Genomic DNA, 22971 nt, shown 5'->3' on the forward strand with positions numbered 1-22971 from the left:
GGGGAGGCCCGAAAGCGCTGTCCTCTGGCGCGTTAAACCGACTGAGAGTTGTTTGGAGAGCCTGGTGGATATGTGTACTTCGTCATCCTGTCTGCATTTTTTCAGGCGCACCCCCTCCCTCGCGCCTCCAGTGTCTTGCTCCCGCCTCTGGGTGGGCCGAACATGCGCACACGGGAAGTCCCGTCCCGTTTACCCCCGGAAGTGCTTCCTTAGCCCGCGGCGCATGCGCGCTGGGGCGTAGTCGTAGTGGTGGTGGAGGCTGAAAAGTCGACGGAACGGCGGCCTTGTTTGCAGGTAAGGAGAGAAGCGAGAGCGGCAAGCGCAGGTCCGGGAGTTCCCTGGAAGGAAGCAAAGATGGGTGAGGGGCGTCTGCGGCGCGGGCTGAGGACGGACGGCTGCGTCGCCCACTACTGAGGAATGTCGGGCCTGTGTGCTGGGCGTCCACCCCAGCCCCGCTCGTGTGAAACTTTTCAGTGACCCGCGGAGATCGAGTCAGCGTCGCAGCTCACATGGCGCCTTCCGGCTAACCGAGGACCTCTGTGAGCACTAATTTGCGTCCGTTAGTTGACTGGCTCTGTGGTCCGAAAGTCACACGATTCCGCTGAGCCTCCGTTTCTATATCCGGAATGAGAGCAACAGTAGTTACCGGTTCCGGGCCAACTGAATAAAAATTACGGTCCTGGGGAAAGAGAGCCCAACACCGCGCCGAAGGCCACCAGAGCCCGTTAGCTGGCCACATTTCACCAGCAAAGCTCAGAGGTTATTAAACGACTTGCCCATGGGTCACTCTGATGCCCTACCGCTCTTTCCTATATACCCTTTGGTAACGCAGAACGAGCGAGAGAAGCTACCGATAATAATTTGTTTGCCAGGTTTAAGGCGATAAAAAGACAAGCTGTCGCGCATCCCTGCTCCTTGGTCCCAGAGGCCGCTTCTGCTCAATGATTAAAGCCGGCTCTTTGTAAATAGCGACTCTTTCTGGATGTGCTGCTTTTAGACGCGACTTTCTGAGTTCCTGCTGTGATTGATGAGGTCTTATTTCTGCCTCCCACCCACTCCAACTTCATCCTCCACACTAGATATGCTTCTGTCGTGAGCATTAGTCAAATCATTAGTTCTGTTTTCTGAGACTGAAAATAAGATTCCCTGGTAAGGCAAGTAGCATGTTCACCTGTGCTGCTTTTCCTGTACTCTTCTTTTTTTCTCCTCAAAGCTGATTTTTTTTGCTAACTGTTAATGTTTTCCTCAAAGCTCCAGCACCTCACACAGTGATGGGTTGTATTTTTCCACAGGTTTAAACGAATCAGTACTTTTTTTTTTTCTTTCTTTTCCCATGGGAGCATTTCTCCCAGACGCTGGCATTCTCTTGCTCCGCTTTGTTCTGCTTGCTTACAGCGAAGCAGTTGTCCTAGAAGTTTATGTTAGTGCTCTTCTAAGTTGGCTTCTGGTTTTTGTTTTTTGGGGGGGGGTTGTTTTTAAGATTTTATTTATTTATTTTTAGAGAGGGAAACATCAGTGTGTGAGTGCCTCTTGTGTGCCCCCTACTGGGGACCTGACCTGCAACCCAGGCATGTGCCCTGACTAGGAATCAAACCTGCAACCCTTTGGTTGGCAGGCCGGCACTCAATCCACTGAGTCTCACCAGCCAGGGCTGGCTTCTGTTTTCAATCTAATAATATCCTCCTCTTCCTTCTGTAAGCTCATATCCTGGTAGTTTTCAAAGAAATTGATTGATTCAAGATTGATTTTTGAGTCCTTGGTTATTTGAAAATGGCTCTATTTGCCCGCACAGTTTGGGTATAAAATTAAAATTCGGGGTTGAAAATCTACATTGAGACGTGAGAGTGTTGCTCCTCTTACCGGCTTAGTGCTGTTCTGAAAGACCTGGCTCTGTTCTGCTTTCTGACCTTTTCCTTCTTTCTGTTTAGTAGAAACAAGGTTTTCCTCAATGCTGTAAAGTTTCATGAGCCATTTATGGAAGGTCTTTTTGTTTCTGTAGGAAAAATTAGGTCCTTTCAATCCTGGGACATTTCCTATTCTTTGGTAATGTTTATCTCTGTTTTTTCTGTTCTCACTCTGGAATTTCATCTAGGTTCTTGCTCTGCTTGTACTTGTTTATATTTTCTTCTCTTTTATAAGAGATTGCTTTGACTTTTATTTACTTTAAAGATTTTTTAAAATTTATTACTTTTTAAGGTTTTATTTATCTTTAGAGAGAGGGAAAGGGAGGGAGAGAGGGAATCATCAGTGTGTGGTTGCCTCTGACACACTCCCCACTGGGAATCTGGTCCGCAACCCAGGCATGTGCACTGACTGGGAATCAAACCGGTGGCCCTTTGGTTTTCAAGCTGGCACTCAGTCCACTGAGCCACACCAGCTAGGGCTCAATTTATTTATTTTTAGAGAGAGAGGAAGGGAGGGAGAGAGAGAGGGAGAGAGATACATTGGTTTCCTCTCAAACATACCCAAATGGGGACCTGGCCTGTAACCTAGGCATATGCCCTGTCCAGGAATCAAACCAGGCCAGGTTTTCAGGCCAGCAGTCAATCCACTGAATAGCCAGGACTCTTTGAGATACAAAAAAAAAAAAAAAATGGTTTTATTGATGGCTTCTTTTTTTTAAGATTGTATATATTTATTTTTAGAGAGGAAGGGAGGGAGGGAGGAAGAGAAGGAGAGAAACATCAGTTTGTGGTTGCCTCTCACATGCCCCATACTGGAAACCTGGCTGGCAACCCAGGCATGTGTCCTGACTGGAAGTCCATTCAGCGACCCTTTAGTTTGCAGGCTGGCATTCAATCCACTGAGCCATACCAGCCAGGGCTCTTGACTGATTTTTAAAGAGAGTGAGAGCCTCAAATGGTATAGTTCAGTGGATTGGGTATCATCCTGCAAACCAAAAGGTTGACAGTTTGATTCCTGGTCAGGGCACATACCTGGCCAGGTCCCTGTTGGGGGTGCATGAGAGGCAACCAATTGATGTTTCTCTCCCTTTCTTTCTCCCTCCCTTCCCCTCTCTCTAAAAATAAATAAATAAATAAAATCTTTTTAAAGGGAGAGAAACATCGCTTTGTTGTTCCACTTATTGATGCATTCATTGGTTGATTATTTTATGTGCCCTGACCAGTGATTGAAACCATGACCTTGGCATATGGCAACAGTGCTCTACCAACTGAGTACCTGGCCAAGGCAGATTTCTTTGACTCTTACCTCTAAGCATTTGTATTCAGTTGTCTGGATCATCCTGTCTCTACTTTCCAAGGGTTCATTTGCCAGGCTGCCCTTTGGCATACTGTTCTCGTTTTGTTTTGTTTTGTTTAAAAAAAGGATTTTATGTACTTATTTTTAATATAATTAATTAATTCATCAGAGAGAAGGGAGGGAGGGAAGCATCAAGTCAGTTGCCTCTCACATGTGCCTTGACTAGGGACTGAACCCACAGCCCAGGCAGGTGTCCAGACAGTCCAGCCTGGGATATTTTTTGCTTTGCGGGACAACATGCAACCAAGTCAGGGTGTGAGCCACACCAGTCAGGGCTCCTGTTCTAGTTTTATGGTACAGTGCCTTCTCTGATAATTAAGGAGGATGTTATCTTCTATTGAGGTTTCCATTGGCTTTCTTTCTCCTTGGGTGCATTGGGACTTTTCTATTACGTGAAGTTACCAGTTCTTTGTGTGAGAGCCATCCTTCTTATCTTGTGGGTCTCACTGCTCAGTGGGCCTGGCAAGGAGCTGGTATTTTCTTCAGGGCATAGAGGATCCTTCAACTCATAGTGTCTGAGAATACTTTTCCCTGGCTCTCTTTCCCCAGAATGTCTCCTGAAGTTCCCCCAGTCTGGGGGCCTCCTGGCTGGGTCAGTAGGCAGGTTTTGGTGGACTCTCCCCTCTCTCCAACCTGGCCCTTGCCCACAGCCTCTCTTGTGCCTGCATCTCTCACCTGAGAGGCCCCTCATTCTAGTTCTTCTGAATCTAAAACTGATTTCCCCCATGGAGCTGAGGGTACCAGGGTAGGGACCTTATTCGCAGGGTGTTGTTCGGAGTGGGGTTCTGCTAGGGGTGGGATGACGTAAGCTATGAGTAACCAGCAGCTTGGTTTCTGATAGTTAACTTATTTCCACTCTTAATTTGGTGAGCAATTAAGTGTCATGTTTTGCTGTGTATAATGCACACCCATGTTTTTTGCCCTAACTTTCAGGAAAAAAAATCTTTCATTTTAATGTTTTACCTCAATTTTTAATTTATTTATATTCAGTAACAAAACCAATTATTGTATTCCAGGGTATTATTTTGCATATGGCTATTGTTATTGCTTTCTAGAGTTGCACTTTTAATGCATAAGCATAGGTGAAAGAATTAAAAATGTTTATATAGATATGGAATTAGTACTACCCGTGTATAATGCATATGCTTATTTTTCCCTCAAAAATTTGGGCAAAACAGTGCACATTGTACACAGCAAAATATGGGTATTTGCTTGGGTTTGGATTTTCCTGAGCCATTCAGGTTTCTCGCAGCAGGTACTTTTCTTAGCACCAACTGGCCACTAGCGATTTAGGAGCCTATTCTGTCCATTTCAGAAGGAACTGGGCTTGTTTTAGTCCCAGGAAGAACGGAGATTGGTCTCTTGGGGGTTTTTAGATGAGGCTTGGGAATAGGGGTGGGATGGCAGAAGTGAGGAGTGAGAAAGGAGGATGAGCATGCTGTCTTCTCCCTTGCCTACTCCTTCTCCCAGGCCTGAATACCCTGGGCCCATGGAAGTCCCAGTGACAGCTGCCACTTTCTCGGCTCACTGCCTCTTCCTTGGCTGCAGGTTTCTCCCCAGACTGATAGAGCCCCAAGGCCCTCACCATGGACTTCCAGCATCGTCCAGGGGGCAAGACTGGGAGTGGGGGCGTGGCCTCCTCTTCGGAGAGCAACCGTGACCGCAGGGAGCGCCTCCGACAGTTGGCCCTGGAGACCATCGACATCAACAAGGTGAGGTGGGGCCAGGAGGGGTCCCCCACAGCCTGCTTCTCACCCTGGAGCCACATTCCAGATGCTTGCACCTGTGCTCTGGAGCGCTGCCTGGCTCTCTGTGCCTCGGGATTCTCCTCTTCTGTAAACAGGGGAGCCTGACCTAGAGCAGCAGGTCTCCACTGCTCACCCAAGACTGTCTGCTGTTAGTGACCCTACCTTTGAAGGTTTTTTGGTTTTTGTACTGTGTAAGACATTTTGGTTTTGTATGTTTAATCTACTAACGCCATGGCAATCTCCAGTGGGGGGGGGCATGATGGTATCACATAAATTGATACCATTCCAGCCATAGGCAGAGAAGGGCCACGTTTCAGTTCAGCCACAGCCACACAGGGCTATTAGTAGACCAGTTCTCCCCTTGGGCACTGCTGACATTGGTCAGCAACAGTCTGCGGGGGCCATCCTGGTCACTGTGGAGTGTCGAGCAGCATCCCTGTCCCCCAATTCCAGGAGTACCCCCAGTTATGACCACAGATGTCCCCAGATTTCTCCCAGCGGCCCCTGGGGCAGAATGGCCCATGTGAGAGCCGAGCAGTCAATGTGCAGTTCACCACAGACTTTGAAACCCCTGAGGTGTGTGGGGCCCTTGCATGTGCCTGGCACCCCCAAAACTCCTCAGGCCTCACTTGTGATACTAGTTCTTGTGATACCGGTTACTGTCCCCATTATCCAAATGAAGAAACAGTTGGTGATGGGGGGGTCATTGTCATAGATGACAGTCCCTGGGTGGTCAGTTTAGGATTTGAACCCCGAGAGTCTGCTCTGTGCCTGCGGTCAGCAGCGCTGCCCTGATGCCCCAGTGTATGTAGTCACCTGTCCAGTGCACAGGACTTGTGGAGACATGGGTCTTCGTGGCCTTTCCCTTAACCCACTTTCTGGTGCTCTGCCTTGCTTTGTGACACTTGGAAGGCTGGTGGGATTTGTGGCCAGATCCCTGCCTGGCCCAAGAGATGGATGACCAGCAGTGCTCGTTGGGCCCTGCATCCTTCCAGATCCAAAACTGCCTCCAGTGTAGGACCAGGGACTCCCCAGAGTCCCTGCTGCCCAGAATGTGGTCCAGGGACCAGCAGTGTCACCCCCCACCCTAGGAGCTGTTACAGGTACAAAGTCAGCCCCTACCTCTGCTGAGTGGAGTCAGGTGGTCCCGCAGCACTGCCCTAACAGGCTCTTGCTGAGCCAGCCCCAGGCTTCTTCCAATCCTCGGTCCCAGAACCCCTTTCCCAGAGGAGAGCAGCCACCCCTCAACAGCCAGGGAATAGCCCTGCTTCTCAAGCACTGTTCCCGTCAGGCAGGGCCACATGGTTCTGTCTTCCTTGCTCTAATGGACTGCCTCTTTCCCAGGACCCTTATTTCATGAAGAACCATCTGGGCTCATATGAATGCAAGCTGTGCCTGACGCTTCACAATAATGAGGTGAGTTCTCAGTGTCTGATTTTTACGTGTCCCCTCCCTGTCCCTACGGACAAACTCTAGCAAGATGCGCTGCTCCCACCTGTCCTCCAGGATCTTGTCTTGTTAATCTGACCTGTCATTCAGAACGTGGCCAGGGGTGAAAGTGCTCTGATAGGGGCCTGCCACTCACTCCTGAACTTCTTCACTGAGCGCAACTTCAAATGCGTCTCTCTAGGAGGTCACTCCAAATGAAGGCTGAGTCCCCTCTGTCCCAGCCTTCATCCTGCATGCCCAGCCCCCAGAGAGGCCACCAGTGCTGTGGATTTGCTGCTTGTCCGTTTTTTTTTAATACCATTGTTGTGCAGATACACATTTGTAAGCATGGGGCACACCACAGAGCATTCGACGTTGGGTTTTGAGGCCCAGTGGTGTGGCTCCAGATCATTTCCTTTAACGACGTGAGATCATTCCTGACAGGTGCTCACATCAGGCTCACTGTGCAGCACCAAACAGGCCCTGTTCGTCCTTTCCCCGTGGTGTCGCGCACACAGCCACAGACGGTGCGCCCTTAAACAATCCGCGTGTCAGGGTCTCTCCCTTCTGCACTCTAGACAGTGGGTCCTGCTCCCAGCAGGAAGAAAGGAGAGCAGGTCTGGTCAAGGGGCGTCCAGCCCCCATCCCTGTTCACTTTGTCTTAAACTGTGTCCCTTCCCACTCTAGGGGAGCTACCTCGCACACACCCAGGGGAAAAAGCACCAGACGAACTTGTGAGTATGTCACCCCCACACTCAGTTCAAAGCCTCAGGTCCCGGGTCAGGAGCTGGCACTTCTCTGACACCTCTGTGAGCCGTGCCAGATGATGATGCAGAGGTGGTCTGGGGCCAGCCTGGCCTGGGGTCAGGGCATTGAGCCCTGCCCAGTGTGGTGGGTGGGTAGATGGGTGTGGCTGTTCAGGTGTGAGGGGAGGAGCAGGACATGCTCCTCACCTGGGAAGAGTGAGGATTCTGTGAGTAGAGAGAGGTGGGAGTTCTCGGAGGGCTCCCTAATAGGGGACGGCATGGGGGGAATGTAACAAAAAGAGAAAGGTGCCCGTGCCTGTCCCATCCATTTCCATTCAACCCCGGGCCCCTCATCTGACCCTACTCCCCAACTCCCTCACTTAGCAGAGGCTTTTCAAGGTCAGTGTGGGGGCAGGATGACTCCTAGCACCTGGGCCGTGGCCTTGGCTGTGTGTGTGTGTGTGCGCGCGCACGCACTCCTGCAAGTGAGTGAAGGGGCTGCAGTGCTATGTCCATCCTGCCTGCAGGGCCCGGCGAGCAGCCAAGGAGGCCAAGGAGGCCCCTGCCCAGCCGGCGCCAGAGAAGGTCAAGGTGGAAGTGAAGAAGTTTGTGAAGATTGGCCGCCCAGGCTACAAAGGTAAGTCTGTCTGGAGGTAGGCTTGCCAAAACTGTCACAGGCAGGAGTGAACCTTTTGGCCAGGACCCCAGACCCATCCCTGAGCCAGACGCACACTGGCCTTCACCTGCCCATGCCTCTCGCTGCTCTCAGGGACCACTCACCCCACCTGGGCCCCACCTTCCCAATATGAACTTTCTCAGATGTGACCATGTGGACACGGGGTCCCCTGTGCGCCTGTCAGGGTGTCGTGGGAGCTAATGATTCTTTGCATTCCTAGTGAAGATGAGTGATGTGTAGGAAGGGCAGCAAGCATGGTATGCCCCTCCCCTGTGAGCTTGGAACTGGGTCCTGGCTCCTCTTAACCCAAAGGGAAAGCGGGGTGGAAGGATACGGGCGTGTGTCAGTGGGGAAGAGGGCTCTGTGTTCCCTGGCTCAGAAAGCCAGTTACATGTTACTGTGTTCTAACAAAACGTGGCGGTGTCCTGTGTGCAAGTGGCATTGCAGATAGGACATAGTGTGCAAGGGCCCTTGGGCCGGCCTACTTATGAACAGTGTGCAGGGCTGCAATGGCACGTGGGGCCACCAAAGGCTTTTTGGCTGTGATTGGCCATCGATCTCTGTCATGAGTGTAGAGGGAGAAACTGGAAGGCGTATGGGGGAGTTTGATGTGCCTGGGAGCTGTGCAGAGAGAGAACAGCGTGGAAGCCACAGGGCTCTAATGCGGAGGGTGCCCTCTCCTGGAGGCAGGGGTATAGGCCTCGCTTGCCCCCCACACCTGTTGCCTCTTCTTCTCAGTTCCTGTTCAGTGCTGTCCCAGGCCCCGGGTCAGGGTAACACAGAGCCATTCTCCTGCCACCACCTATATGGTCTCAGGCAGGTGGTCCCTACAGCACAAAGCCCTCCTAGGCCTGTGGTGCCCTACAGCCAGGTGGCCTCCCTGGGGTCCTGAGGTTTGGGAGGGTGATGAGCTGGACCTGAGACTCTCCTGTGTTGCAGTGACCAAGCAGAGGGACACGGAGATGGGCCAGCAGAGCCTCCTCTTTCAGGTGAGATGAGGTCTGGGGCCCAGTCATGACAGGAGGGGCTCCTAGAAAGCAGTGCTGCCACTTAGCTGTGTCCCCCCAGATCGACTATCCTGAGATTGCTGATGGCATCATGCCACGCCACCGCTTCATGTCTGCCTATGAGCAGAGGATTGAGCCCCCCGACCGCCGCTGGCAGTACCTGCTGATGGCCGCCGAGCCCTATGAGACCATTGCCTTCAAGGTAGCTTGCACAGCCCACCCTAGGAGTGCCGTAAGCCATGTCTGGTGCCCCCACACCAAGCCCTATCCCCTCACGAAATCCTCCCCTACTAGGCTTGCTCTTACACTGAGGGGCAGTCCCTGCCAGAACCTGGGCCCTGAGGGTCCCTAAAGCCCATCTTTGTTCCCGCCCTCTCCCTTTCACAGGTGCCGAGCAGGGAGATTGACAAAGCCGAGGGCAAGTTTTGGACTCACTGGAACCGGGAAACCAAGCAGGTAGGTCACTCTAGGCCTGGGCAATTCCAGGACCTTTTGTCGGCTGCCCTATGTCTTCACCCAAAGCTCCAAGGGGCCCCACTCAGATTTTCTGTTTCTTTCCAGTTCTTCCTTCAGTTCCACTTTAAGATGGAAAAACCTCCTGCCCCACCAAGCCTGCCCGCTGGGCCTCCTGGAGTGAAAAGACCGCCACCCCCACTGATGAACGGTTTGCCTCCACGACCACCGCTGCCTGAGTCTTTGCCTCCACCTCCACCAGGAGGCCTGCCTCTGCCCCCCATGCCGCCCAGTGGGCCTGCGCCCTCAGGGCCCCCAGGCCCTCCCCAGCTGCCGCCCCCAGCTCCTGGCGTCCACCCGCCAGCACCAGTGGTCCACCCTCCAACATCTGGGGTCCACCCTCCAGCTCCTGGGGTCCATCCCCCAGCACCGGTAGTCCACCCACCATCATCTGGGGTCCATCCCCCTGCTCCTGGAGTTCACCCTCCAGCTCCAGGAGTCCATCCTGCAGCCCCAGGCGTCCATCCTCCTCCATCTGCTGGAGTCCACCCCCAGGCCCCAGGGGTGCACCCACCAGCTGCTTCGGTCCACCCACAGGCCCCAGGGGTCCACCCCCAAGCCCCTGGGATCCACCCCCAGCCTCCTGGGGTCCACCCCCCTCCTCCTGGAGTTCATCCTCCAGCTCCTGGGGTCCACCCCCAGCCTCCTGGGGTTCACCCTTCCAATCCTGGGGTCCACCCCCCAGCTCCCATGCCCCCAATGCTGAGGCCCCCACTGCCTTCGGAGGGCCCTGGGAACATTCCACCCCCTCCCCCAACCAACTGAAAAGCTGCCCCCTGTCTCTGCAAGTTTCCTCCCATGCTTTCCTGTATTTTCCCTGTCAAAGTTTGGTGTTTTTGTATGGGACCGTGCCGTGTCCCTGGAGCTCATTAAACGGCTGCCCCAGGCACCTGGTCGCACTGTTGTGTCCGTGGGTGGGCAGAGCACTCTGGCAGCCCCTCTACCATGTTTGGGAGTGGTTCGGGTCAGGCTTGAAGACATTGTGGCCCACCGGAACACTGGCAGGTGGCCAAATGTGTCGATTGTGCCCTGGAGCCGTGGGCCTGGGGTTCATCTTGTGGGAGGAGAACAAAGCAGAGGATGCTCTGTCCTTGGTGTCTCCAGGCCGAGATACCTGTGCTCCTGTGGCCCCTCGGTTCCCCGGGGGCAGAGTGAGTAAGCAGAAGACTAGGGAGCCCCAGCTACGTCTGGAGACCACCCGCCTGGTGCCATTCGGATCCCAGGCGTCCTTAGGGAGGGGTTCTACCCCTCTGCCCTCCTCCAGGCCCAACTCCACAGCTGTGGATGTTTGGCCCATCTGTGCTGGTCACTCCCTGCTCACATTCCCACTCCCATCTCCAGAGGGAAAAACTCAAGGACAGTTAAGACACATTGGTCGCAGGCTGTACTTCCTATCACTGGTGGGAAGGAGATTAGGCAGCCAGGCTGGGACAGAAGGGGCTTTGAGAAGGTCCGGGATTGCAGTCGCACTCAGGCACATGCCTCCAAGGTCATGTCCTGGGAGATGATAGGGGCTGTTTTCCAGCACAAACACCCTGGGCCTGCCCATATAAGCAGGGTGGCCCAGCCCTTCACAATTCCCAGGATGTGGGCTGCACCTCTCTCACGGCTGGTCCTCCTGCTGTGGGGGACCCTGCTGAGGGCTGGGACCCCCAGAGAAGAGGCTTTACCTGGGGAGTCCCCTGCAGGCACCAGGGGTCTCATCTTCAACCAAGACTGGGACTGGCCAGCTCCCCTGGTCTGGCCTCCAAGCAGCCAGCAAGACTCCCTGTGCCTGGTGACGCTGGGTGGAAGTGGCAACGGCAGCAGCGCCTCCCTGCGGGTGGTGGGAGCCCTAAGGGGCTATGAGCAGGCCTTCCTGGAGGCCCTGCATCAGGCCCACTGGGGGCCCCGTGACCTGGCCACTTTTGGGGTCTGCACCCCCAGCCATGAGCACACTGCCTTGACCCCTCTTCAGTCGCTTCAAGCATGGCTGGGGGAGCCACATGGGCAGCAGCTGGTGGTCCTACACCTGGAGGAAGGTATGTGGGGGCCCATAGCTGAGACTGGGCAGGGCCCCCTGCCGTGGTCCCCAGTCATCATTCCCATTATATGATGACCGTGCTCCCAAGTAAGATCCCAGGCCCCTCCCCGGCCTCCTGGGGAAGTTGAGACCTATGTTCCAGCTCCCTTGGGCTGGGGACCCTACAGCCTGGGAGGTGTGTGCCCTTGTTTTTGCCGTGTCTGGGCCTAGAAGTCCCCAGTAAATGCCCCACTCCCAGACCACCCCTCCTGCAGTGCCTGGGAAGGTTCCCACTCCAAGAAGGAGCCAGTGGGGGTGGGGCCAGCAATCCCAAATGTCCAGGGGAGAAGTGCCCTTCCCACATAGCATGAAGCCTGAAGTAAGAGGGGCCTGTTCCAAGGGCCACTGACCTGAGATAAACTGCGGGGCTGCCCAGGTGACACATGAACCTCCAGCCAGGAGATCCCCAAAACCAGAGACCTCAAGATTTCAGGGATGACAGGCAGCAGCTCCACCCACCCACCCTGTCAGTCCCACCTCTGCCCTGGCAAGGTCCTGCGCCTGGTGTTCAGGGGTGTCAAACCACTCCTACCCATGGCCAATGGCTCCCAGGTGGCATGGAGCTCTCCCTCCCTGCAGAACAGGCTTGGGCAAAGGGTTCAGGCCTCGGGCTCAGCTGTCTCCCTTTCCTGTTGTCCTGCTGGCAGTGACATGGGAGCCAACGCCCTCGCTGAGGTTCCAGGAGCCTCCACCTGGAGAAAGCCCCCCAGAGCTGGCGCTGCTGGTGCTGTACCCGGGGCCTGGCCCAGAAGTCACTGTAACAGGGGCCGGGCTGCTGGGCACCCAGGTACTAAGATTGTATAGGGCACTCCCCAGCCCCAGGAGCCTTCACTCATTGCAGGAGAGGGAGGAGGGTTTTTTTGTTTGTTTGTTTGTTTGTCTGTTTGTTTGTTTTACCGTCTAGCTCTAGGGAAAGGCTCCAGGTGTCCCGGTAGAACCTGGAAGGGGTGGTAGGGGCAGTGGGCAGAGCAGGGGTGGCATGGCAACCTATGCCCCTGCCCAGCCAGGCTGAGCCCCTATTCCCTCAGAGTCTCTGCCTATCCCGGGACACCAGTTACCTGGCGCTGGCTGTGGACCATCCCGCGGGGGCTTGGCAGGGCCGGGGACTCGTCCTAACCCTGCAGCACCGTGGAAACGGTAGGCCTGCCCAGAGGGAGTAGGCAGGGCCGGGTGCCCTGGGCCTCAGCCCCTGACTCAGCCGGGGCCTTTCCCCTCAGGTACCTCCCTGAGCACCGCCCAGCTGCAGTTGCTGCTATTCGGCACCGACCCCCGCTGCTTCACGAGGATGACCCCGGCCCTGCTCCTATTGCCTCGGTCGGGACGGACGCCCATGCCTGCGCAGGGTCGTCAGGATACTGTGCCCTTCCCCTCACCCAGGTGTGTGCTAGCCCAGCCAGGGACGCTGGGAGGTGGGGACCGCTTAACCTTGAACCCACACCCGGACCCCTCGCCTTCCAGTCCAACCCTGGAGTTTAAGGAGCCACAGCCCAGCGCCGACCCCTTCCTGGAGACCCTCACGCGCCTGGTACGTGCTCTGCGGGGTCCCCCAGCCCGAGCCTCGCTGCGGAGCCTGGCCCTAGACCCTGCTGCGCTGGTGGGCTTCCCACAGAGCCTGGTCAACCTGTCGGACCCCGTGGCACTGGAGCGCCTGCTTGACGGCGAGGAGCCCCTGTTGCTGCTATCACCTGCCTCTGCCACCGCCGGGGACCCCATGTCGCCGCAGGGCCCGGTGTCCTCGCCCTGGGCAGCGGACCTGGCGCACCGCGTGGCCTCAGAACTGCAGGCAGCTGCCGCTGAGCTGCGCGGCCTCCCAGGGCTGCCGCCCGCCGCCCCACCGCTGTTGGCGCGACTGCTCGAGCTGTGCCCTGGGGACCCGGGGGACTCAGGCGGTCCCGGTGGCCCGCTGCGCGCGCTGCTACTGCTAAAAGCGCTGCAGGGCCTGCGCACAGAGTGGCGTGGGCGGGAGTGGAGCGGACCAGCGCGGGCACAGCGCAGCGCTGGGGCCCGGGCCGCAGACGGGGCGTGCGCACTTCGAGAGCTGAGTGTGGACCTTCGTGCGGAGCGTTCCGTTCTCATCCCGGAGACATACCAGGCCAACAACTGCCAGGGCTCCTGCGGCTGGCCGCAGTCAGACCGCAACCCGCACTACGGTAACCACGTGGTCCTGCTGCTCAAGATGCAAGCCCGTGGGGCTACCCTGGCACGCCCGCCCTGCTGCGTGCCCACAGCGTACGCGGGCAAGCTGCTCATCACCCTGTCGGAGGAGCGCATTAGCGCGCACCACGTGCCCAACATGGTGGCAACCGAGTGCGGCTGCCGATAACCCCGCGCCGCGTCCTGAGTGGCGCCTCACCCCATATTTATTCAGACCCCAAGCATCACCCCAATAAAGACCACAAGCACATGGCTGGGGTGTCCGTGCGTGTTTGGTGGCAGGAGAGACCTCCTTCCGCCAGTTCTCTGGCGCACAGGACTGGGTCATCCGGGTTGCCACTGCCTGCCCCCTTCACTACCCCACCCCCATCTAAAGCTCCCATCCCCATCATTCAGGCCCCGGGGCTGTTATTGGTCGAGGTGCAAAGAAGCAGGCAATGTGGGGGCCGCAGCACTCGCTTTATTTTGCTAGAACCGAGGGCTTCAGAGAAGGGGTCCCAGGATTCTGCTGCAGGACCCAGGCCCGGCTCAGTCCCGCCCCTTGCCGGTGCGGTGCTTCTGGCGGCCCAGAGGCCAGTCCTCTGCATCGGGGCGCCGCGGGGAGGCCGAGGCCCGACTTTTTCTGTGCTCAGGGTCTCCGGAGTCCCACACCCAGCGTCGATGGCCCCCTTCGCGTGTCTTCCAGCTTCGGGGTAGGGCATCCCCCGGGGCTCGTGGCTTCTCCGGCTTTCGCGGCCTCTCCTTTCGCGGCCTCTCCTCCTTCCGCGGCTTCTCCTTCCGCGGCCTCTCCTCCTTCCGTGGCCTCTCCTTTCGTGGTCTTTCTTTCCACAGCCTCTCCTTGGGACCTCCATGGGCGAGGTGTGCGCACTCCTCCTCAGATGCCTCCCTAGGCTCCCCTTCTCCTTTTTCTGCAGCTTCCGTTCTCCTGGGAACCTCGGTCTTCTCTTCTGCCTCCACCTGGGGTGCAGAGGGTCCCAATGACGGGCCCGAGGCCACGGGCTTCAGCTGCAATGGGCAGGGGGCAGAGTGCGGGGTGAGAGGGTCAGCGCAAACCCACAGGCCCAGGCCCCTTTCTCTGGATGAGTGTTCAACCGCCCACAGTCGTTGAAGGAAGTGCTTACCGGGGGCGATGCTGGCTTCTTTGGTGGTGAGCTTGGCGGGACCCATGGCTCAGGGACAGGTGCGGGGGCGTCCGTCTCCCCAACCACGACGTCTTGGAGGGGACAGGAGGGGTGCGAGTCAGCCTGGACAGGAGCCCCACCACGCAGTCCACCCCAGCCCTCACCGCTAAAACTCCCTCTCCCCGGGGAAAGACGAAGGGAATGAGCAACTCCGTTGGGTACTGGGAGGCTGGACGGGACCCCTCTGAACTCTTGGAAAGTGTTTGGGGTCCCTGCTGCTGCGGGTGCCGCTTCCCTCAAAATCTTCATTCCGCTTACAAAAGGGACAGGTCATGTTTCTCCGCGGGCTGCAGGAGGGGAAGGCTCGCACCACAGAATGGTGGGGAGGGGCGTGGGGCTGGGCAGGGAGAGCGAGCTTGCCGCCCATCCTGGGCCTGTAAGGGTGTCAGATCCGGTGCACAGCGGGGTGGATGGTATGTTCACGGGGGAGGGAGGGGCACCAAGGTCCACCGTGGGGTGGGAGGACGGGAAGGGGGCACTAAAACGCCATTCTGGAGAGAGGGGCACAGACTGGACCATGGAGGTGCAGGGTGGTGCCTAAACAGGATGTGCACAAGGTGGGGAGGAAGAAGAGGACCCCACACAAGATCCATGCTAGGGGTAAAGGGGTGTGCAAGGCGGGAGTGGGGAGTGACATGGGTCTGTCCATGAGGGGCGTATAAGACCCCTGCCCTGGGGATGCAGGCTCACCACGACACAGCTGGAAGGCTGAGCCCAGCAGCGCCACCAGCGAGGCAAGCACCAGGCACTTGTTGAGCGTCAGGTCTCCCCACGGCAGCTCCTCGCTTAGAGCTGGTGGAGGTGGTGGCGGCTTCGGGGGTGGCACAGCCTGCGCCTTCTTTCGTGCTGGGCTCCTCGGGGCTTTGGGAGCAAGTGTGGGGCTGGGTGCTGCTCCAAGGGTTGGAGCTGCACCCTAAACTCGGCTCAGCCCTGCCTGGCTGTGCAGCCCTGGGCAGAGGACCTAAGTTTGGCAGCTTCACTGGGATCCTGAGAATATTCTAGATAATTAGCTGAAACTTAGTAGCAGTAGCACCTTAGCTGATGTTATCATGAATTAGCAGAGGCTCCCAGACCTTTTAGTTATGCCTGTGACACCTGGACAGCAGTCAGCCAGAAGCCCACATCGCAACACCCTGTCTCTCCCTCCCACCCCCTACCCCCAGATCCAAGGACCCAGCCCAGGACCTACTCCCTGTGTCAGTCCATACCGCCCCCCCCCCACTTCACCCCTGCCTCTTGCAAACCGACTTGCTCCTGCTTTCAGCCTCTCCTTGCTGAGTCCTGGGGCCACTTTGGCCACAGGCTCCTTTTCTGTCTTCTTGGGCTGGATGTCCACTCCGCCTGCAGGGCTCCCCTCAGTCTCTGGCTCCTGAGAATTCTGTGGGGAGTCACAGTCACTGGGGTGTTTCCTTCCTGTCTTTCCTCTGAAGGAGCCCAAGTCCTTCCCACCCTTCTTGGCCAGTGTATCCCTGACTCCAGGGAGGTTTTGGGCTGAAACTCAAGGGTACCGGCTACTCACATGGGGGCAGCTGCTGGAGTCAGCCAGCCTGGGTGGCACTGTTAAGTGGGAAAAGAGAAAGATTCAGGTCATGGGGATCCCCAGGCTAATCCCACCCTCCTCTGGGCTCTGCTAGGCAAGGAGCAGGAGGTCGCTCCCATTTTACAGACTGGAAAGCAGACAGGATCAGAAGCAGCCTCACCCAAAGGCATACAGCACTTCCCTGGCAGGCTGGGATCGAAACACTGACCTGTGTGGTTCAGCCCCTTTTTGGGGACAATCCCTACAGACACCTGGGGAACCAGTGGGCCAGAGGTGGGAAACAGGAGCACCGTTTAAGCCAATGTCAGAGTCTAAGTCCTGGTCTCGGCAGGTGAGCTCCCTTGCTCACCCGCCTGGAGAATAGGGGCTTAGGCTTCATCCTGCCAGCACTGCCCCCCAGGGTGTCTTGGGTATCTCAGCCCTGCTCTCCCAGGGCCTGCCTGGGCAGGCATCAGCCAGTGCAGGGAGGTCCTCACCCGCTTGGCAACTGCCCAGGCCTCCATCTGGCTCCTCCAAGGCCATGGTTGTCATGGAGATGTCTGAGAAGCAGCAGGTCCAGACTTGAGCTGTGGGGGCAGGGGGAATGGGGAAGAGACATCTTGCATTTACTGAGCCCCTGCTGTGGGCCTGGGCCTGACCTAGGGGGGTAGGGCTCTGAGTACAGGTATCATCCAGCCTCTGCCTTCCCCCAGCCCTTGAGCCCGCTTCACATGGAGAATTCAGATTCACTCAGGGCGTGTCCTAGGCACCCTCCCCGAGCTCCCCGGGCCTGCCTTGTACCCCTCCCCATCACCCAGCATCCTGAGCACACAGCGGAGGCTGCTGAGGCCCAGAAAGGGCTGGGACCCACCCAAAGTCACAGAGAGATGACAGAGAGCCCAGACCAGAACCCTGGGCCCCAGGGTTGGCTCGTGTTCTCTGAGACCAGGGCCTATTTTTATCCGGTGCCCAAGGCCCATGGGACCAGCATGAGGCCCATCCCCTTTTCAGGCCTTCGTGCCGATGAGTTCCCCCTCTAGACCACCCTCACCTGCCATACCTGCCACCCAGCCCCCCCTTGGTCCCCTAAATCTAGGAGTTCAAGTTCCAGCTGCCAGGACCAGCCTCACTTCAGTCACAACGGGCAGGGGAAGGGTGAGGGGGCCCTGGGGCCTCTCCATCCCAACACTGGAGTCCCTGTCTGTTCTCACTGCCTCTGCCCCCACAGGACAGAGGAAGAAACCGAGGCTGGGGACAGAGGCATTGGCCAGAGCAGGTACAGAGCTCGAGGTCCAACCCAAGTCTGCTGGCTTCCTGAAGCCCTGCTTTTGGGGGCCCCCCATGCCTCTGGCTGCCTGTGTTAGTTAATGTGTCCCACCCCTGGGCACAAAGGTGACCCTTCTCAGGGGCTAGAGCAAGGCAGTTGGGGAGCCCAGTAGGCCGGGGTATGCACCTCTAAGTGTGTAGGGGACAGCCACAAAAGTTGGGGACCCCCATGGACTTCAGAGACGCCCTCCCCAGGCCCCTGGAAACCCTCATCTCTGTACAGGCCTCCCCCTTCCCCACTTACTCCACAGCCGCCACGCTGGGCCTGGTGGACTGGGTGTAGGGCGGCCCCAAGAAAGACAGCGACAGGTGGCCAGAGGCGGCAGGATGGGCCAATCAGCTCTGTGGCCAGAGCAGGAGGGGTAGGAAGGCCGGGCACAGCTGGGCCTTCTCCCACCTCCTTGCAGGAGGGCAAGGCATTGGCCTGGGAGTGACCCACCCCACTTCAGCATACAGTCACTATCAGGTTGGCCATGTTGACCCTGGGAATGTAGCTTATCTCTGAGCATCAGGACAAGGGGTTCTAGGGGAGAGAGCGCCACAAAGGGTGTTCCCCTCGCCTTCTGTCATGGATTCTGCCAGCAAGCCTTTATGAAGTACCAACTGTGTGCCACCCCACAGAGCCCAGGGACATGGCAGGGGGTGCTCCTCGGAGGCTGGCTCTGCTGGCTGGCCCGGGCGAGGCACCAGCTTAGAAGCCTCAGTTTCCTCATGTGGAAAGTGGGGTCGCTTACTCCAAGGGGTCACTTACTCCAAGTGGGGGCAACTGAATGACTCCACATGAAATAACCACTGGATAACTGTAGGCTGCACCGTGCCACCTGGTCTCCCGTGCACACGTCAAACATGCTGCCACCCCACCTGGCCCAGCCACACGGGAAGTTATTTTGCCATTTTTTAAAAAGTAACAGTTTTATTGAGATAGAATTCACACACTATACAGTTCACTCTTTGAACATGTATAATTCAATGGTGTTTAGTATATTGGTATAGTCCTGCCCCCATCACCTCTATTTACAATAATTCCAGAACATTCCATCATCCCAGAAAGAAACCCTGTCCCCATTGGCATTAGCTTTACAAACCCCCATCTCCCCCAGTCCCTGGTAACCACTAACCCCCTTCCTGTCTCTGTGGACATTCCACACACATGGAATCACACACCATGTGGCCTTTTGTGTCTGGCTATACATACATGTAAAGTATAAGCACAGATATTAAAATATATATACAGAATTAAGGAAATAGTAAAGAGACTATTGGCCAGTACGAGCTTGGAGGAAATTACAATGAAGCATATTTGCAAAAAAGGTATTTGAAAATTATCCTGCATATGATTTAACTGAAAGAAAAGGTTTCGTAAAGCAACTGTTACAATGCTAATTTCTTGAGCTGGAAGACAGAGACAGATGACTTGTTCCATGAATTTGAAGATCTGATTCATGGCCCTGAATGGCATGGCTCAGTTGGTTGAGTGTCATCCCATGGAGCAAAAGGTTACTGGTTCGATTCCCAGACAGGGCACATGCCTGGTCTGTGGGCTGGTCTCCAGTTTGGGCGTGCGAGAGGAAACGGATGGATGTTTCTTTCACACATCGATCTTTCTCTCCCCCTTTCTCCCTCCCTTCCCCTCTCTCTAAAAATAAATAAAATCTTAAAAAAACCCCAAAGATCTGATTAATATCAATATACCAGCAGAGATTGTATTTCCTTTTCTAAATCCTTGCAGGCATTGTGCTGGTAGAATTTATTGCTGACTTTTTCATCTTGAGTGTTACCTAAATTTAGGTTTGCCATTTCATTTTTTAATGCTCACCGGAGGACATGCTTAAAGGAAAAGGGAGGGAGAGAGAGAAAGATCGATATGAGAGAGAAATGCCAAACCTACAACCTAGGCATGTGCCCCGAATGGGAATGGAACCCAAAACCTTTCAGTTTACAGGATAACGCTCCAACCAACTGAGCCACATTGGCCAGGGCCTGAGTTTGTAATTTTAAATTACACTTCTATGTAGTTTTCCATTACAAACTTTGCATCGTGGTAATTGTTCCTTGCTTTTATGGTTGTACTTTGTACATTCTTGGTTTCTTTATGATCGTAGATTCTTGAACTGTTGTAATTTTTAGTGCAGTTAATATTAGATTAAGACCTACTTTTAATCAAGTAGAACAGAAACTATTATAGCTGGCATTTATACATGAAGAGACCAATGCAGTATGTAGTATATGAAATATTTGGAATTACATCTGTCGGTTTAAACACTCAGGGGCAGTGTGTTCATATTAAGAATATACAAGCTGCCCTGGCTGGTGTGGCTCAGTGGATTGAGCACCGGCCTACAAACCAAAAGGTCACTAGTTTGATGCCCAGTCAGGCCACATGACTGGGTTGCAGGCTCTGTCCCCGGTTAGGGGCATGAGAGAGGGAACTGGTTGATGTCTCTCCCTTTCTTTCTCCCTCCCTTCCCAGCTCTCTAAAATAAATAAATAAAATGAAATAAAGTGTATGCCAGCAGCTGGCTCTGTCTGGGCAGCTCCATTGGTTAGAGCATCATCTCAACACACCACGTATGCAGTGTACACACAGGAGGCAACCGATCGATGTTTCTCTCCCTTTCTCCCTCCCGTCCCCTCTCTCTAAAAATAAATAAATAAAATCTTAAAAACACAAAGACTCTCTGGAAATGGCCCTGTCCAGGTAGTTCCGTTCGTTAGAGCATCACCTGATGCACAGAGGTTGCGGGCTCCATCCCTGGTCGGGGCACATATAAGAAGCAATGAATACATACCTGAGTACATGGAACAACCGATAGATGTTTCTTGCTCTCCCTCAAGTGATAAAAGAAATTAAAACTGCACAGAAATGAAGATAGGTGAGAAGAAAGGCCCGGAACACGTGGGGCAAGAACCAGACGGCGGCGGAGCAGGTACGTGGGCTCAGCCTACGGAGCTGTGCTTTTCTCTGTAATGAAACTTCTGTAAAAGCATTTGAAAGATAGCAATGAAAAATGTTGAAAAATGTATTGAGGATCATAAAAATACATAAATTGAATTGAAGAAAAAAAAACCCAGCCACCAGTTTGAAACAGGCCCTGCTGATCCTGGCGCCTGTCCTCTAGCCCACGGCGTGCAGGTGTTTTTGCTGAGCTGTGGCAACGCCGCAGACACCTTGTCACCTGCTGCAGGTGTGTATGTGGATCTGCGGCCAAATCGTGGCGGTTTGAAGCCTTCCTCAGCCCTGCCTCTCTCCAGTCTGTCGACGAATATTAAACCAGTCAGTTCTGGCCCTGACCAGTGTGGCTCGGTTGGTTGGGTGTCATCTGCAAAGTGAAAGGTCGCCGCTGGGACTCCCAGTCAGGGCGCATGCTTGGGCTGTGGGCTTGCCCTGGGGCCGGGGCACGGGAGAGGCAACCAGTCAATGTTTCCCTCTCACATCGATGTTTCTCTCGAGGGAAGCCTCTTCTGCCTCCCTTCCCCTCTCTCTAAAAATCAACACATAGGCAAAAACTTGAAACTAGTCATATCTGTTTTCTTCCCTTTTTCCTTGCTGCTTGCTCAAGAGTTTTTGTTTCTGAGAAAAATGTCAGGAGAAGAGGCAAGGCTTGAAAATAATAATAAATGTGGTGAGAGTTGATGCAATTAATCCTTTTTTATTTTAACTTTCTAGCATTTTATTATGAAAAATTTCAAGCATATGGAAGGACTGAGGGAGTTTTACGGCGAAGGCGCACATGCCTACCACTTGGATGCCACAGGTCATCCTCTGCTTTGCTCCCTCTGTTCCGCCCCCTCTGCCTGTCCACGGCTTCACCAGCCCAGCTCGGTTTCACGGTCACATTTCGAAGTCAGTTGCAGGCACGGAACCACTTTGGCACGCACACTGTGTGCTGGGTATCAGTCAGAACATGCCTGTGGCTTTCATGTTTATGTGAAATTTATTTTTTGTGTGTGAAGTTTACATTGAATGAAAAATAAAGTCTTAGTTGTACTGTTGGATGGGTTTTGTCAAATGCACACACCAAATGTCACCCATCCAGGGACATACTTCCATCACCCCATGTATGAATGTCCTGTGGCTGCTGTGAGAAATCACCATGAATTTAGTGGCTTATAACAGCTAGTTATCATTTCAAAGTCCTGGGTCAGAAATTCCACACGGGGGCCTTGTGGGCTAACCCACACGTGGGCAGGGCTGGACCTCCCAGAGGCTCCAGGGCAGAACCATTTCCTGTTTTTTTCCAGCTTCTCCTGACACCACATCCCTGGCTCATGGCCCCTCCCTCCATCTTCACAACCAACAGAGCTGCCTGCTCCATCTCCGACTCAGAAGCCCCTGCCACTCTCTTGTGAGGACCTTCGATGACACAGGGCCCCTGGTAATCCAGGGTCATCCCCATCTCAGGAGCCATGACTTAATCCCACCTGCAATGTCCCTCTGCCACGTGAGGTGACACGTCCACAGGTCCCACAAATTAGGGGGAGATATCTTTGGGGGCTATTATTCAGTTTACTACAGTCTGGGAATCATTTTGTTAAAGTCATAGTGAGATCCCTGGCCTCCTCTACCCACTCACAAGTCCAAATGCCTAACTTTGCCACACTGATACCAGCTGGACCCAGGCATGGACCCTCCATCCTTGACATGCCCTTCCCAGGACCTCTGCTGTCACTTCCTAACGTCTCATCTCTCACCACCTCCAAGAAGCCATCCCTGATTACAGACTTTCCTCTCTTAGTGGAGAGTATTCCCCACAGGTGGTCTGATTTTTCTCAGTTGCCAGCAAGGTTAGCCAGGGCCAGGTACCTGTGCTGACCTTGACCCTTTATTCACCCTCATCTGCTGAGTGTGGTTCCCCCTCTCACAGACAGAAGAAAGAGAAAGTGACATTAGGGTGGGGACACTGGGTAATGTCTGAGGACATTTGTGACTGTCACAAGTGGCTGTGCTGCTGCCATTGAGTGGGTGGGGCCAGGGATGCTGTTAACCCCTACTGTGCCCAGGATATCTTCACAGAGGGTGATTCGGACACCATGTGGATAGTGGGAATTCATTTCTGCCTCAACAACTAAGTGCTGCGTGCTCAATAACCCAGACCCAACAGCAGGCAAGTCTTTCAGAGCTGGACAAAATCTGGAAGGAGAGTCTGGTCTGGCTTCAGTGTTTACGATCTTAGGGGTGACAGGTACCTCAGTCTCCCCACCACTGCCACACAGGGAGCAGAGCAGACAACCTATTGCACCCTTTATCCTCATCAGTCCATCCTCCCAGAAGCAGAGCCCACTGTCCCCACAAGGGTGACATGACACTGCTCCTCACCTCCCTGCCCAGGCTGGGAGCCCTCAGACACCC

The 22971-nt window shown here is 55.0% G+C and overlaps 3 protein-coding genes across 5 annotated transcripts; 2 read left to right on the top strand and 1 right to left on the bottom strand.

The window, feature by feature from the left end:
- The first annotated feature begins 83 nt into the window (after nt 1-83).
- Nucleotides 84-10268, top strand: SF3A2 (splicing factor 3a subunit 2). Of its 3 annotated transcripts, none has more exons than XM_036032169.1 (9): nt 84-294; nt 4807-4973; nt 6354-6425; nt 7125-7171; nt 7711-7820; nt 8799-8848; nt 8928-9068; nt 9254-9322; nt 9428-10268. In XM_036032169.1, exons 2-9 carry the CDS (start codon nt 4848-4850, stop codon nt 10142-10144), a joined length of 1332 nt encoding a protein of 443 aa, XP_035888062.1. In that variant the 5' UTR covers nt 84-294; nt 4807-4847; the 3' UTR covers nt 10145-10268. The 3 variants fall into 3 exon arrangements, with proteins under 3 accessions (XP_035888062.1, XP_028376820.1, XP_035888063.1); XM_028521019.2 differs by having other exon boundaries at nt 4810-4973; XM_036032170.1 differs by lacking the exon at nt 84-294 and adding an exon at nt 942-1154 and having other exon boundaries at nt 4810-4973.
- A 124-nt stretch (nt 10269-10392) lies between these two features.
- Nucleotides 10393-13979, top strand: AMH (anti-Mullerian hormone). The gene is made up of 5 exons (XM_028521510.2): nt 10393-11400; nt 12089-12228; nt 12470-12578; nt 12659-12818; nt 12900-13979. Exons 1-5 carry the CDS (start codon nt 10872-10874, stop codon nt 13762-13764), a joined length of 1803 nt encoding a protein of 600 aa, XP_028377311.2. The 5' UTR covers nt 10393-10871; the 3' UTR covers nt 13765-13979.
- Nucleotides 13980-14035: 56 nt separating this feature from the next.
- Nucleotides 14036-17948, bottom strand: JSRP1 (junctional sarcoplasmic reticulum protein 1). The gene is made up of 7 exons (XM_036032171.1): nt 17866-17948; nt 16793-16882; nt 16296-16333; nt 16025-16154; nt 15467-15637; nt 14717-14808; nt 14036-14600 (listed from the first exon to the last, which is right to left on the bottom strand). The coding sequence occupies exons 2-7, from the start codon at nt 16845-16847 to the stop codon at nt 14124-14126; spliced, it is 963 nt and encodes a 320-aa protein (XP_035888064.1). The 5' UTR covers nt 16848-16882; nt 17866-17948; the 3' UTR covers nt 14036-14123.
- Nucleotides 17949-22971: the final 5023 nt, after the last annotated feature.

The sequence above is a fragment of the Phyllostomus discolor genome, chromosome 8 (assembly GCF_004126475.2).
Source record: "Phyllostomus discolor isolate MPI-MPIP mPhyDis1 chromosome 8, mPhyDis1.pri.v3, whole genome shotgun sequence".
NCBI lineage: Eukaryota > Metazoa > Chordata > Mammalia > Chiroptera > Phyllostomidae > Phyllostomus > Phyllostomus discolor.

Coding starts and splice junctions, on each gene's coding strand:
- SF3A2 (XM_036032169.1), top strand. CDS start 4,848: ATGGACTTCCAGCATCGTCCAGGGGGCAAGACTGGGAGTGGGGGCGTG. Junction 4,974..6,353: donor AGACCATCGACATCAACAAG/GTGAGGTGGGGC, acceptor CCTCTTTCCCAG/GACCCTTATTTCATGAAGAA. Junction 9,069..9,253: donor ATGAGACCATTGCCTTCAAG/GTAGCTTGCACA, acceptor TCCCTTTCACAG/GTGCCGAGCAGGGAGATTGA.
- AMH (XM_028521510.2), top strand. CDS start 10,872: ATGTCCTGGGAGATGATAGGGGCTGTTTTCCAGCACAAACACCCTGGG. Junction 12,229..12,469: donor CCGGGCTGCTGGGCACCCAG/GTACTAAGATTG, acceptor CTATTCCCTCAG/AGTCTCTGCCTATCCCGGGA. Junction 12,579..12,658: donor CCTGCAGCACCGTGGAAACG/GTAGGCCTGCCC, acceptor CTTTCCCCTCAG/GTACCTCCCTGAGCACCGCC.
- JSRP1 (XM_036032171.1), bottom strand. CDS start 16,847: ATGACAACCATGGCCTTGGAGGAGCCAGATGGAGGCCTGGGCAGTTGC. Junction 15,638..16,024: donor GAGGCTGAAAGCAGGAGCAA/GTCGGTTTGCAA, acceptor TTGCTCCCAAAG/CCCCGAGGAGCCCAGCACGA. Junction 14,809..15,466: donor AGCCTTCCAGCTGTGTCGTG/GTGAGCCTGCAT, acceptor GTCCCCTCCAAG/ACGTCGTGGTTGGGGAGACG.